Source organism: Anolis carolinensis, unplaced genomic scaffold, assembly GCF_035594765.1.
Source record: "Anolis carolinensis isolate JA03-04 unplaced genomic scaffold, rAnoCar3.1.pri scaffold_11, whole genome shotgun sequence".
NCBI lineage: Eukaryota > Metazoa > Chordata > Lepidosauria > Squamata > Dactyloidae > Anolis > Anolis carolinensis.
The window spans coordinates 12,130,374-12,145,106 of NW_026943822.1; the positions used below are offsets into that span (position 1 = coordinate 12,130,374).

At 42.4% G+C, this 14,733-nt stretch overlaps 1 protein-coding gene across 1 annotated transcript in view; it reads right to left on the minus strand.

Moving 5' to 3' along the window:
* igf1r (insulin like growth factor 1 receptor) overlaps nt 1–5,053 on the minus strand; it is a 193,485-nt gene extending 188,432 nt beyond the window's left edge. Inside the window, exon 1 of the mRNA XM_003226491.4 lies at nt 3,445–5,053. Within this exon, the coding sequence (XP_003226539.3) occupies nt 3,445–3,538 (94 nt within the window). The 5' untranslated portion in view covers nt 3,539–5,053. The remainder of the gene's footprint in view (nt 1–3,444) is intronic.
* Between the last annotated feature and the right edge of the window lie 9,680 nt (nt 5,054–14,733).

Genomic DNA, 14,733 nt, shown 5'->3' on the forward strand with positions numbered 1-14,733 from the left:
AGGAGAGAAATCTCCCAAGCCTTGGGAGGCAGAGAAGGCAAAGGACAAGAGTTAAAATGGTTGGCGGAGGAAGGAAAGCCCACTCCTGCCTGGGAAGAAAACAGAGCGGAGGGAGGAGTGTAAATGGAAACCAATAACAGCCCCTTCCCCTTTCTCTGGCTCCACACTCCCAACACAGATAGCTTCATTCATTGCAAAGCTGGGCATGTTTATGTGCAACCATTTCAAAACCAAAGGCTCCCCCCCACAAAGAGAAGCACATCAACCAATTCCATTAGAACCAAGATAAACAGAATTGTGGGGATAAACATACACATTTAAACCAAACATTGGAAAGACATCCCCGAAAAATAAGACCTAGTAGAAGTTTTGCTGAATTGCTAAATGTAAGGCCTCCCCCTAAAGTAAGACCTAGCAAAGTTTTTGTTTGGAAGCATGCCTAGCGCCTGCCAAACAGAACACCAGAGCATGCAGGATTGGTAAATGTACATACCAGTTGTACATGGAAATAATGGTAGTAATAAGAAATTCTTGATAGGATTCACAGTTTGTCTGGTTATGTTGGTTTGTGATGACAACTACTGTACAGTATATAATAAATGTTCATTTTTTGTTCAACAATAAATGTGAATTCTTCTTCATAGAAAAATAAGACACCCCCTGAAAATAAGACCTAGCACATCTTTGGGGGCAAAATTAATATAAGACACTGTCTTATTTTCGGGGAAACACAGTAAGTATCAAAGGTAGCAAAAGCCGACTTTGTGCAAGGCTCCTTCTACACTGCCATATAATCCAGTTCAAAGCAGATAATCTGGATTTTATATGGCAGTGGAGGGATCAAAGGGTTGGACCATGATTCTGGAAATATGGGTTTCAATCAGACAGGGAATCCCACTCGAATTGTATCTACACTGTACAATAAATGCGGTTTGGCACCACTTGAAGTGCCATGGCTCAACGTTACAGAATGGAAGGAGTTGTCATTTTTGGAGATCTTCAGTGCTTTGGAGGGAGGAGGGGTATTTCTAAATTATAACTCCCAAGATCCCATGGTCTTAAGTTATGGCAGTACACTATATAGTGCTAGATGTGCCCTTGGGGACCTTGGCCAAATCCCATTCTTTCAGAGGAAGGCCAGGGCAAATAGGAAACCCCCTGATGGGATGCCCTTGGAGTGGAAAACAACTTGGTACAGCACACCTCAGTATGAGGCTGATCCTTCCCCTTTCAGTGGACAACAACATGGGCAGAAAGGGCAGATAAACCCAAGGGTGCATAGCATGTTTTTTGTGATCGCAATGAGACTCCTAGATACTGTTCACACTACACAATTACAGCGCAGTAGTGACACTTCTTCAGCTCTATCCTATGCAATCCTGGGCTTTGAGAGGGATTTTACAATAAAGCCTGGCTCTGAGAGAGCATCTACATGGAGAATGAATGAAGTTTGACACCACGTGAACTCCTCTAGCTGGATGGGATGGATTCCTGAGAATTGTCATTTTGCAAGGACTTGAAGCTTTCTCCCCTAAGGAAGGATGGAGCTTCACCAAACTACAACTCCCAGGATGCCACAGCAGTGAGTCATAGCCGTTCAAGCGGTCTCAAGCTGCATTAATTTCACAGTGTAGATGCAGTGGATGTGCCCAGTGCCACAAAAGCACGATTCCTCAATCTAGGGAACTCTTGTTTGGACACAAAAGACAATAAAAGGTGGGCTTGGGGTGGGACAGGGGAAAAAGGAGGGAAGAAAAAAGAAAAAGACCACTAGGATCTCTAAACAGATCCCTTTCACAACTGTTCAAATGCTGGGCTTCCCAGACTTCAGTAATCCACACACACAAACACTCACAGCAGCCAAACAACCTTAAGCCTGTATTATGGTTCACGCAATAGTCCTCTCGTAACCATGCCTCCCTCCCATCCTAAGAAATAGAAACCTCGCTGGAAACCAGATTTTTTTTTATTTCTTGTAAGATGATCTTGGCTGTTGTGATGTTGATTTCAATCTTTCTAATCGAAGGGGCCTGAAAAGAAGAAAGGATACCTCTCTGTAGCCTTTCAAAATGTTTGCTACGCAGCATGGAATTTGAAGAGGTGGCTGGATTAAACAGTAATAGGTGGTGGTTGTCAATATTTTTCTATTATTATTATTAGGTGGGATCATAGCATGAACTCCGACAAGACAGCTCTCAACCCTTTAAAAAAGGTTTTCTCAAATGGGTTGGTTCAACTCAGTGGTTCCCAACCTTTGGGCCTCCAGGTATTTTGGACGTCAGCTCCCACACTTCCTAACAGCTGGTAAGCTGTCTGGGATTTCTGGGAGTTGAAGTCCAAAATACCTAGAGGCCCAAAGATTGGAAACCACTGGTTTAACTGGAAACTATTTGCAAAAAAATACAGAAAGATAAACATATAAACATGGATCACTTTCTATTAGGTCTTTCCCAAGCGCAAAAGGAGGATCTGAAATCCAGAAGCATCTTTAAAATAAATTCCTTGTTTTCCTTTATCCAAGCATGGGCAAACTCCGGCCCTCCAGGTGCTTTGGACTCCAATTCTCACCTTTCCTAACAGGTGGGAGTTGAAGTCCAAAACACCTGGAGGGCCGGAGTTTGCCCATGCCTGCTTTATCCAATTTGTTTTCAATCTACCCTTTGGGCTTCCTGCAAATCTACCATTTCTCAAAACATATGATCCTCTGCTATCCTTTCTCATTTCTGCCTGAATATCTTAAATTCAGATTATATTTTGACTTTGGTATTTTAGCACTTACATTTTGTTGTAGTGTTGTTCAGGTTGCTAATCCTTGTGACCCTACAGCCCAGGCATGGGCAAACTTCGGCCATTCAGGTGTTTTGGACTTCAACTCCCACAATTCCTAACAATCAGTAGGCTGTTAGGAATTATGGGAGTTGGGAGTCCAAAATACCTGGAGGGCGCACGTTTACCAGTGCCTACTATAACCACTTCTCCTCTCATCAGTTCTGGGGCTCAATCCCAACTGCTGGTGGAGGAGACACAATAGAGTTTAAAATAAATACACACGTGTGTGCGCGTGTGTGTGTGATTTTAATGTTTATATTAGGTGTTTTTGATTCTATGTCCTCATTTCCTAATGTTATTTATATCTCATGTTTAATGATCTTATTGATGTACAGTACACATGTGTGTGTGTGATTTTAATGTTTATATTAGGTGTTTTTAATTCTATGTCCTCATTTCCTAATGTTGCTTATATCTTATGTTTAATGGTCTTATTGATTTCAATGCATAGTTTTATGTTTCTTGTTTAGATTTTATGATGATTTGGTTTTATATGTATGTTAGGCATTGAATTCTGCCATTATTATGTCATAAACCTGCTTTGAGTCCCCGACTGGGGTTAGAAAAGCAGTATAGAAACACACAGTAAGTAAATAAATGCGTATCAACACTCACTTTTTCCATTTGCTGGTCCGAAGCAAAACGTGGTCAAGATCACCAAAAGCCCCCCATATAAGGTCAGGGACCCTCCTCCAGCGCCAGACTTCATTCCTCTTTTTTGTCCTTCTGGGTTGGGAACAAAACTGGCCTTCGGGAAGTCCAAAAAGAGGGAGAAAATAATAACAATACTAATAAATATGTACAGATTTCCAGAGAAGTCGTGGACTCTTCTTCCCCTCCCCTGCCCAAAAAGAAGGATCTTCGTGGGGAGGGGAAAAGCCAAATCCTCCTTGTGGGGAAAGGAGGGAAAGAGAGGCGTTTTGGAGTCCTAAAAACGGCTTGGATGTTTCCCTCCCCGCTTGGTTCTTGCCTCTATCGGGGTCCCCCACTTTTGGGGGGAGGGAAGGGAGGAAGGAGTCTTTTGGGGAGGCAACACAGGGGTCCTTCGCCCCTTTTCTCTTCCGAGGAGGAAAGATTGGCGTTTGTGCGCGCCTCAGCCTCGCCTGCAGTCATCCAGGAGCAGCAAACATGTCACACGTTGGAGCAAACAGTCCGCATCTTCGACCTCCATCTTTTTTCCTCTCCTTCTCCTCCTCCTTCCTGCCGGGCTTGCCTTTCCCGCCCCACCCCCACAAGCAAACAAATAAACAAACAAACAGGAAAAACACAAACACGGAGCCCCTCTTCGCCGCCTCCAAGCCGAGGACGGCTGTAGCTTGGTCTTTTGCTCCTGTGCGCAATGGGCCTCCTGCTTTTACGCACGGCTTCTCCTTCCTTTTCCTTTTCAAAACAACCTCCAAAAAGGCCAAAAAATCCCAAAAGCCTTTAGCAGAAATGCAGGAAAAGGATGGAGGGTGAAAAACAGAATCAATCCAATATTTCTTCCAATTGTAAGGTGGAAGGCAGGCTCTTGTTGTTGTTGTTTCTGGAGAGGTTTGGTGCGTTTCCCTCTCTTTCTGACGCCTTTCTCTGTCTTTGTAATTTTTTTGCCCCAGGGATGGATGAAGCGTCCTTCAAAGGGTCCGAACCCCCTTTCTCAAGGCTCCTTTTCCTGTTTCTCTTCGGTTGGAGGCGTTTTGTTGGCAATCCCAAATGCGGAATGGCGATGAATGGAGGGAGGGGACGCGGCGCGCAAAAGGCTTGGCCTCCCTTTCTCTGTGTGTGTGTGTGTCTCCCCCTCCTTTTTTCCCAGGCTCCTTCCCAAATATGAAAGAGGAGGGAGGAAGAGGGGAGCAAAGGGATGACAGACACCCCCCTCTGAAAAAATAAAGACAGAAGACGCCAAATAAATACGGAGTGAATCCCTCTCTCCAGGCGCCTCCCTTTTGCAAACGACGCCGACAACAAACAACCCAGGCGAGGCGAGGCTCGAGAGAGATCCTGGCGGCGGATTCCAAAGCCGGGTTTCTCTCTGTGTGTGCGCGCGTGTGTGTGTCTCTCTCTCTTGCTTGGATGTTTGGCTTCTCCTTCCCTTCTTCGCCTCCTCTTCCCAAGCTGCAGAGGGGGGAAAGGCAGAGGAGGCGCCCAGCCGGAGGAATGAATGGTGGAAGGATCCGGCGCTTGGCTGCTGAAGGTCAAATCCTGGGTAGCAAAACCAAGCAAACAAACAAAGCCAAGCAGGCTCCCTTTCCCTCCCTTCCCCTTCCCTCCCTCCTTCTCTCTTAGGGTTGGCTTTGCCAGAGGAGGGGGCCCACCAGGCCGAAGCGTCGCCCTCCGCAGCAGCAGCCTCCGCCTTCCTCTCCCCTTCCTCCTCCTCCCGACTGCGGAGGCTGGCTTTTTCCACGGCGCCGCCTCCTCTTCCTCGTCTCCTCCTTTCTCCTCCTCTTTCTCCTTCCTCCCCTCCTTCCTAGCGTCCGCTCCCCCCACTCCCAGCGTAGCCCAGGCTCCCACCTTCCTCGCCCCACTCGCCACAAGAGGCACCCTGCCCACTTTTTAGGGTTGCCAGCCTTACAAAGTGGGTCCCCCCTTCCTCTCCAAATGCGCAAAAGAGGGTCCTCCTTTCTCCTTCTCTTTCTCCTTCCTCCTCTCCTTCCTGGAGTCCGACCCCCCTCCCCCCACCCCTCCCAGCGTAGCCAAGGCTCCCACCGTCCTCGCCCCACTCGCCACAAGAGGCACCCTGCCCACTTTTTAGGGTTGCCAGCCTGCAAAGTGGGTCTTCCCCCCCCCCCCCGGGCCTCTCCAAATGCGCAAAAGAGGGTCCTCCTTTCTCCTCTTTCCTCTTTCTCCTTCCTCCTCTCCTTCCTAGCGTCCGACCCCCCACTCCCAACGTAGCCCAGGCTCCCCTCTTCCTCGCCCCACTCGCCACAAGAGGCACCCTGTCCGCTGTTTAGGGTTGCCAGCCTGCAAAGTGGGTTCCCCCTTCCTCTCCAAATGCGCCAAAAAGGGGTCCTCCTTTCTCCTCCTCTTTCTTCTTCCTCTTCTCCTTCCTAGCGTCCGCTCCCTCCACTCCCAGCGTAGCCCAGGCTCCCACCTTCCTCGCCCCACTCGCCACAAGATGCCCCCCGCCCGCCTTTTGGGGTTGCCAGCCTGCAAAGTGGGTCCCCCCCCCCCGCCTCTCCAAAATGCGCAAAAAGGGGTCTCTCCAAATGGAAAACGCCCAAGCCTTTGGCTATTTGGGGTTGCAGTGCTTATGATGCTGAGAGAGGGGTCCTCTGAACGTGCTAAAGCGGGAAGGGGGGGGGGGGCGTAGAAAGGCTTTCTCCCTTTCCTCCCCCCTTCCAATAGAATTTAATTACAACACTACGTAGAAACTCCGAGGCTAAGATAAATAGTATAATCGGAAAGGCGGATCGATACTTGGAAAGGAAGAGCTTGGGAATCGTGGGAGAGAAGGAAAGGGGGGCTAGCACGACTAAAAGAAACACAACCCCCCTTTTTATGTTTTTGCTTGCGTGTCGGGAGCGCGCACGTACGCCGTCTATATGCTCTGCTTCTTGCAAGAGACGGAGCCCGGGATTGCTCTCTCCCGGAGCGGAAAGGAACGGAGCCTGGTCCCCGTATCCGCGCGTTCGCTATCCGCGGGGCCTGGCAGTGGCTACGACTTGGAAATGTTTTCCACCCCTCCAAAAGAAAAAAAAAAAAGGTACCTAACTACAGTAGAGTCTCATTTATCCAAGCTAAACGGGCCGGCAGAAGCTTGGATAAGCGAATATCTTGGATAATAAGGAGGGATTAAGGGAAAGCCTATTAAACATCAAATTAGATTATGATTTTACAAATTAAGCACCAAAACATCATGTTTTCTGTCAACAAATTTGACAGAAAAAGTAGTTCAATACGCAGTAATGTTATGTTGTAATTACTGTATTTACGAATTTAGCACCAAAATATCACGATATATTGAAAACATTGACTACAAAAATGCCTTGGATAATCCAGAACCTTGGATAAGTGAGACTCTACTGTACCTATATAAAGGTGGCCTGTTGTGAGTTTTCCAGGCTAAAATCAGGACAGTAAATTAAGAACAACACTTTGAAAACGAGAATTCCAGATAGGAATCAATCAGGGCCAGATAACACCTCCCAACAAAGGGTTCCCCCCGGCAAGAAGCAGCCAGGCCTTGAAAGCTGGTTTTTCAATGCTAATCAAGGTGGCCAGTTGCAGCATTCACACTTGCCTCCAACAGAGAAGAGTTCAATGTATGGTCGAAGGCTTTCATGGCTGGGTGCTGGGAGTCTTTCGGGCTGTATGGCCATCTTCCAGAAGCATTTTCTCCTGACGTTTCGCCCACATCTATGGCAGGCATCGTCAGAGGTTGAGAGGTCTGTTGGAAACTTGGCAAGTGGGGTTTATATATCTGTGGAATAATATCCAGGGTGGGAGAAAGAACTCTTGTCTGGGCTGCTGTGAGTCTTTTGGGCTGTACCTCACAACTTCTGAGCCAGCGTTGTCCATAGACCCCTCCAAGATCATGACTGCATGGAGCGCAGTTACCTTCCCACCGGAGCAGTACCAATTGATCTACTCGCATTTGCATGTTTTCGAACTGCTCGGTTGGCCGAAGCTATGGCTAACAGCAGGAGCTCACCACACTCCCCAAATTCAAACTGGAAAACTGAAGTCAGCAAGTTCAGCAGCTCAGTGGTTTAACCCACTGGGGGGCTCCATGGAATCTACACTCTCAAATAAATACCCTTTTGAGGTCACTTTAATAGCCATGACTCAATGCGACAAAATCATGGGAGTTGTAGTTCTGCAAGGTCTTTGCCTTTGCCAAAGAATGCAAAGATAAGCAACACCTGCTGAGATTTTTGTCTCTCTTCAATCTCTTTCACCTGTTCTTTCAACCACATAAAAGCCCAGGTGTTGTCTTTAACCATCTCTTATTGCTTTTTTTGTGTGTTATTTGTTTCAACAATTCTGGGTTTTATTCTGTTCCAATATTAATACGCTGAGGGTTTTTAAATGCACGTTTTGAAATGGTAGCCGCTTTGGGTCTCAATTAAGAGAGGAAAGCAAGGCATTAATACATATAAACATCCCCAAAACATTCCAGCTAGTTATATAATCACACTTGTTTTCATCAATGCTTACTCTTATCTGTTTAATCTATATTTAAGTTATTTAATCACCCACCTTTTCTGCTCACAAGACAAGCTTTGAAAATCCCAGATTTAGGAATGGGTGAAAACTCAACAGCAAAAGCAAAATTGAGTTGCGAACTAGCAGTTCAGGAAACAAAGTGGACACGTTCTCTTTATTATCCCTTTTTATTTGTATATAATACCCAGTGTAGCCAAATCCCATGAGTTTAACTTTCAAAGGCATACCTGAGACAGCATTGAAACAGTTAGAAATGTTTCCAAAACAATTGAAAAACAATAATGATGCCAAGATAGTGCAGGTTAAATATATTAAGCCAAATATAATAGAGAGTTTGAGGAAGGAATTGAACTTTCAAGGAATGGCATTATTGCATTCTAATTTTTTAAAAGATATACAGGCGATATTATCAATCCTAGGATTCCATGGCAATTAAAGTGGTGTCAAAATGCATTAATCCTACAGTGTAGATACACCTGCATCAGGGGCTTTGTTAACTGTAAATTGTTCCTTTTTTATTTTTATGGTAAGAGCATATGTTCTTTCCTCCAGATATCAAATTTTCCCATTTTCTTCAGCATCTCAAAAAGGCAGCTTCCTGGAGGTTTTGGAAACATGTCAGTCAATTAAAATGTCATATACTGATTAATCAGTTAATTGGTTACAAGGCAGGTGATGAATCAGTTAAACTGTGGACATCATCAACTGCAAAACACTTTCCTTTAAAAGGACTTGATCACGCTTAGTAAAGTTGGGTTCCTAAGGGTGTGCCTACACTGCAGAATTAATGCAGTTTGGAACCACTTGAACGACAATGACTGAATGCTGTGGAATTGTGGGAGTTCTAGCTTGACATGATCTTTAGCCTTGCTATGGCAGTGAGAGTGGTATGAAATTGCATTAACTCTACAGTGTAGATGCACCCTTAAATAAAGGCTGTATCAGTTTTGTACTTACCCAGAACTCTGTCTCCTACTTTATTGGATTCCTGGGTTTTCTATAGAACACATATAAAGCATCTATAACATTGTCAACAAAACCCAGAACTCTTTCTCCTCCTTTCCTGGTTTCCTAGATTTTTTTTAAATTTTTATTCATAATTTTCAAATACAGTGCACAGTTAAAAACAGGGATAAGTGCAGATACATGAGGGTAAAAAAGAAAAGGGAGAGAAAAGAAAAAAAATACACAAAACAAATGAGGGTATAAAAAGAAAAAGGAAAAATATGAGTAAAGGGACAGGGGATGTGGGATAACATCGTAAAGAAAATATATTTCAGGGAACATCAAACATAAAGGGAAGTAATCTTCCATTCTTCACATTTATAATTTACAACACTGTATTCAAACCTTAAATTTCCATTTAAACAAACTATTAAACATATTATAAATCATTTCTTAAGATATTCTTCCAATTTGCTCCAGTTTGTCCTTCTAGCAACATTTCCTCTCGTTTCTTTCAAAAGGAAGTTTGTCCATATTTTGTATTTCTTCTAACTTGTCTATCCACAGGTCTTTTTTCGGGATGGTTTCCTAGATTTTCTATAGAACATAGAAAGCATATATATATTGTAAACAAAACCAACTTTCTTCGATTTGCTACAGAACAAAGAAATCATCTATATATTAAGAAAACCCAGAACTCTGCCTCCTACTTTCTTGTATTTTCTATAGAGCATAGAAAGCATCTATATGTTGTAAACAAAACCCAGAACTCTTGTCTCGTACTTTCTTGGATTTTCTATAGAGCAAAGAAAGCATCTATATGTTGTGAACAAAACCCATAACTTTTTCTCTTACTTTACTGGATTTCTGGATTTTGTATATACAGTAGAGTTTCACTTATCCAAGCTAAACGGGCCAGCAGAACCTTGGATAAGCAAATATCTTGGATAAGCAAATATCTTGGACTACCAAAATGCTTTGGATAATCCAGAACCTTGGATAAGCGAGACTCTACTGTATTGTAAACAAAACCCTGAACTCTTGTCCCCTACTTTCCTAGGTTTTCTATAAAACAAAGAAAGCATCTGTTCGTTGTAAACAAAACCCTGAACTTTTTCTCCTACTTTCTTAGATTTTTTATAGAGCACAGAAAGCATCTATATGTTGTAATCAAAACGCAGAACTCTGTCTCCTATTTTCCTGATTCCTGGATTTTCTATATGTTGTAAACAAAACCTAGAACTCTGTCTCCTACTTTTTGTATTTTCTATCGAGCACAGAAAGCATCTATACGTTGTAAATAAAACCCAGAACTCTGCCTCCTACTTTCTTGGATTTTCTTTAGAGCACAGAAAGCATCTATATGTTGTAAACAAAACCCAGAACTCTTTCTCCTACTTTCCTGATTCCTGGATTTTCTATATGTTGTAAACAAAACCTAGAACTCCTGTCTTCCACTTTCTTGTATTTTCTATAGAGCATAGAAAGCATCTATATGTTGTAAATAAAACCCAGAATGTTCACCTCCTACTTTCTTGCCTGATTTGATCTTCATTTTAAGGTCCCTGAGCCATTTCCAGTGGCCAACCCTTCTTTCATATTGGGACCAAATATTCCTTCTGGCCGGTGTTGACCCTTTGTGAGCAATAACCCCATTTCTCAAAGACGTAGTCATAAAGAACGCACAAAAACACGCATTTTACAAGGCGGTGGAAGGAAAACCTGATGTCACCTTGATGACTATCGGGTCTGAGATCCTATTGCGAGCCGTCCTTCGCAACATGCTAATATTTGCCCAGTTCCCACAGTAAGTGGAAATCAGCTAAAACGGTATAGTAAACACCATTAAAAAAAAATATGGCCAGACATCCACAGTGCATTACAACATATACATTTATATACATTCTTTTTAACCCAAAAAAATGTGAGTCTCCGGGTCTGCTTTTTGGGAACTTGGAGTGACTCCCAACTGAGCTGTTTTTCAGCTTGTCTCTCTGGAATACTTCTTTACACAAAGTTGTAAAAAAAAGGGGAACATTGCACAAGCCATGAAAAGAAAGTTGAGGAAAGCATTACACAGGTGGTATGTGACACTTCCAATAATTCAGAGTTTTGAGAGACTAGTAAACTTGGTGTTAATGTGATTTATGAATTGGATCCCACATTATTGGGAAATTATTTCTCCAAACACCGCTGTAATTTCAGAATTAACCTAAGACTGGAGACAGTAGGGAAGTTATTGAACTGCCTTCTGGAGGCATCTGATGAAAAGTGTGAAGGAATCGATCAAGTATTTTGATAGAGAAATTCTGGAAAATCTCGGTGGTCATTTAAACAGAGTACAAATGGATAAACTGACAGATCCAGCGCATAACAGAAATGCCTCCTTAAGAAAAAGCACATGTGATGTACAAAATGGTTGTGTGTTTTCTTTCCCAGCAGCCTTTTTGCATTTACTAGCAGGAAGGTATTTGCATTAAAAACAAAACAATATTTTTGAATGTGAAAAATGAATCCAGTTTTGTACGGGCGCTATAGTTTTCTCATGCATCTTTTGTTTGCTTGCTTGTTTGTTTATGAAGACGTTACTATTTTTGTAAGTGAGCGTTGCTCAATTAGTCTAATATTAATTACGAATTTTAAACTTCCACACTTATGTCTAACTTTTGTTTTGTGAATTTCAGTATGTATCTTACGGAAATATGTTTTAATATGTGTATTCTACAGAGTGTTTTCAAATAATTCTGTGCTTTGATTCTGTGTTTTGGTAATTTTGTAATCTGCCTTGAGCCGTGAGGAGAGAAGGATAAGAAATACAATTACAGTATTCACTCTCATCACTCATCCAAGCTAAACGGGCTAGCAGAAGCTTGGATAAGCAAATATCTTGGATAATAAGGAGGGATTAAGGAAAAGCCTATTAAACATCAAATTAGGTTATGATTTTACAAATTAAGCACCAAAACATCATGTTATACAACAAATTTGACAGAAAAAGTAGTTCAATACGCAGTAATGTTATGTTGTAATTACTGTATTTACGAATTTAGCACCAAAATATCACAATATATTGAAAACATTGACTACAAAAATGGCTTGGATAATCCAGAACCTTGGATAAGCGAGGCTTGGATAAGTGAGACTCTACTGTATTATTATTATTATTATTATTATTATTATTATTATTATTATTATTATGAGTTTCCGGTGGTGCAATGGGATAATTCCTTGTGCTGGCAGGACTGCTGACCTGAAGGTTGGGTTGCTGACTTGAAGATTGCTGAAGTAGAGAGATATGTAGTAAAGTTGTAATGGAAAAGTCTAAAACTGATAAGAAATATGCATAAAGATGTTTTGATTCTGATTTTTCTTTATTGTTGGATTGCATACAATGTGATATGTCTGGGATACTGTAAAATGAGGAAAAATGTATACTTATACATTTTGAATTATAAATTAATAATAATATTGAAAATAAAACACGTATAGGTAGATGAAGGGTGTGTAGTGGAGAGATGTATAGTGAAGTTGTAATGGAAAAGTTAAAAAACTGATGGGAATATGCTTGGGGATGTTCTTGATTTTTTTGTTGTTGTTGTCGGATTGTATGCAACGTGATGTGTTTGAGATATTGTAGAATGAGGAAAATGTGAGCTTGTACATTTGGATTGATAAATTAATAAAAACAAATTAAAAAAAATGAAGATTGCTGGTTTGAATCCGAGGAGAGGGCTGATGAGCTCCCTCCAGAATTCATGAAATACAAAGGCAAGGAACAGAGAAGCCTGCCATATCAGCTTGCCCTATATGTTGCAAAAAGACCATATAGCTATACATTGGGGGCCCCGGTGGCACAGTGTGTTAAAGAGCTGAGCTGCTCAACTTGCAGACCAAAAGGTTGCAGGTTCGAATTCGGTGAGCGGAGTGAGCATCCGCTGTTAGCCCCAGTTTCTGCCAACCTAGCTGTTTGAAAACATGCAAATGTGAGTAGATCAATAGGTACCACTCTGGCGGGAAGGTAATGGTGCTCCATGCAGTCATGCTGGCCACATGACCTTGGAGGTGTCTATGGACAACGCCGGCTCTTCGGCTTAGAAATGGAGATGATCACCCACCCCCTTTACCTATCTATGCATTAGGCCACCAAAATAGAAATCATATGGTGGAGTCTGGAAAAAGAGAAATAATTCTCCCAGGATGTTTTTAACTTTGTGTGTGTTTTTTAACAACATTTAAAACTGTATTTAAAACATTTAAAACATTTAACAACTGTATTTATATCAATTCACGTATGACACAATAAATAAATAAATATAGCCACATTGGTTTTTTTAAAAGAAAAATTCAATGTTTCTCTGGGATGTATATGCTGAAGTAGAATCCATGGAGCACCTTCCTTTTGCCTTGTGGGTCCTGTAAGCAGGTTCTGCAACATAGGATTAATCTATTCATGGCGAATCTACCTGGAGAACTGGTCGGATTGTGTGTCAGATCCTTATGAGAAAATAAGGATCCCAATGTGACTTTGGTGGTTGCCAGATTTCAGTCCGAGGGAATCATTAACTTCTGTATTGTGAAGAAAAGCTGAAATAAGCTTGAGTTTAATCCATTGATTTATTTCATACTAACTTGGGGACCCGGTGGTGCCCTGGTTATTAGAAGAAGGCATTGTTTGTTTTGGGATGTTAGGCAATATCACTGAAGTTTGTTCCAGATAAGTCGTGCCAGTATTCACAGTTGGCCATGTTGGGTCAGCATTCTCTCCTGACGTTTCACCCACATCTATGGCAGGCACCCTCAGAGTTTGTGAGGTCTATTGGAAACTAGGCAAGTGGAGTTTATATATCTGTGGAATGATGTCCAGGGTGGGAGAAAGAACTCTTCTCTGTTTGAGGCAAGTGTGAATGTTGCATTTGGCTATCTTGATTAGCATTGAATGGTGTTGCAGCATCAAAGCCTGGCTGCTTCCTGCCTAGGGGAATCCTTTGTTGGGAGGTGTTAGCTGGCCTTGATTGTTTCCTGTCTGGAATTCCCCTGTTTTCTGAGTTTTTTTTTATTTACTGTCCTGATTTTAGTGTTTTTTAATACTGGCAGCCAGATTTTGTTCATTTTCATAGTTTCCTCATTTCTGTTGAAATTGTCCACAGCATATTATTTGCGAACACAGAAATGCTGGACCACTCTAACAACCATCATGTCAGACTATACAGAGAAGCCATTGAAATCCACAAGTATGTGGACAATGATGGCCAGGGCTCTTGCAGATAAAATGGAGTTAATAGTGTCAATGTTCTTCACCGGAGAGTTTTCATGGGAAAATATTTATTTATTTATTTTTATTTACAGTATTTTTATTCCACCCTTCTCACCCCGAAGGGGACTCAGGGCGGATCACATTATACACACACAGGGCAAACATTCAATGCCCATAAACACATCAAACAGAGACCGAGACGGACAGACGCAGAGGCAATTTAACCTTCTCCTGAGGGGATGTTCGATTCTGGCCACAAGGGGGAGCAGCTGTTTCATCTTCCACTCTGACAGCACTTCCTCTTTCCAGGTCGTAAATTAGTTAAACTTGCTTCCCCACTTTTATAAGTGGTACCTTATTTCCTACTTGATAGATGCAACTATCTTTCAGGTTGCTAGGTCAGCAACGAGCAGGGGCTATTTTTTTATTATTTTTAATTGACGGGTGCTCACCCCGCCACGGGCTGGCCTCGAACTCATGACCTCATGGTCAGAGTGATTTATTGCAGCTGTTCAACAGCCTGCGCCACAGCCCGGCCCCTAATACAGCTAGAAGTGTGT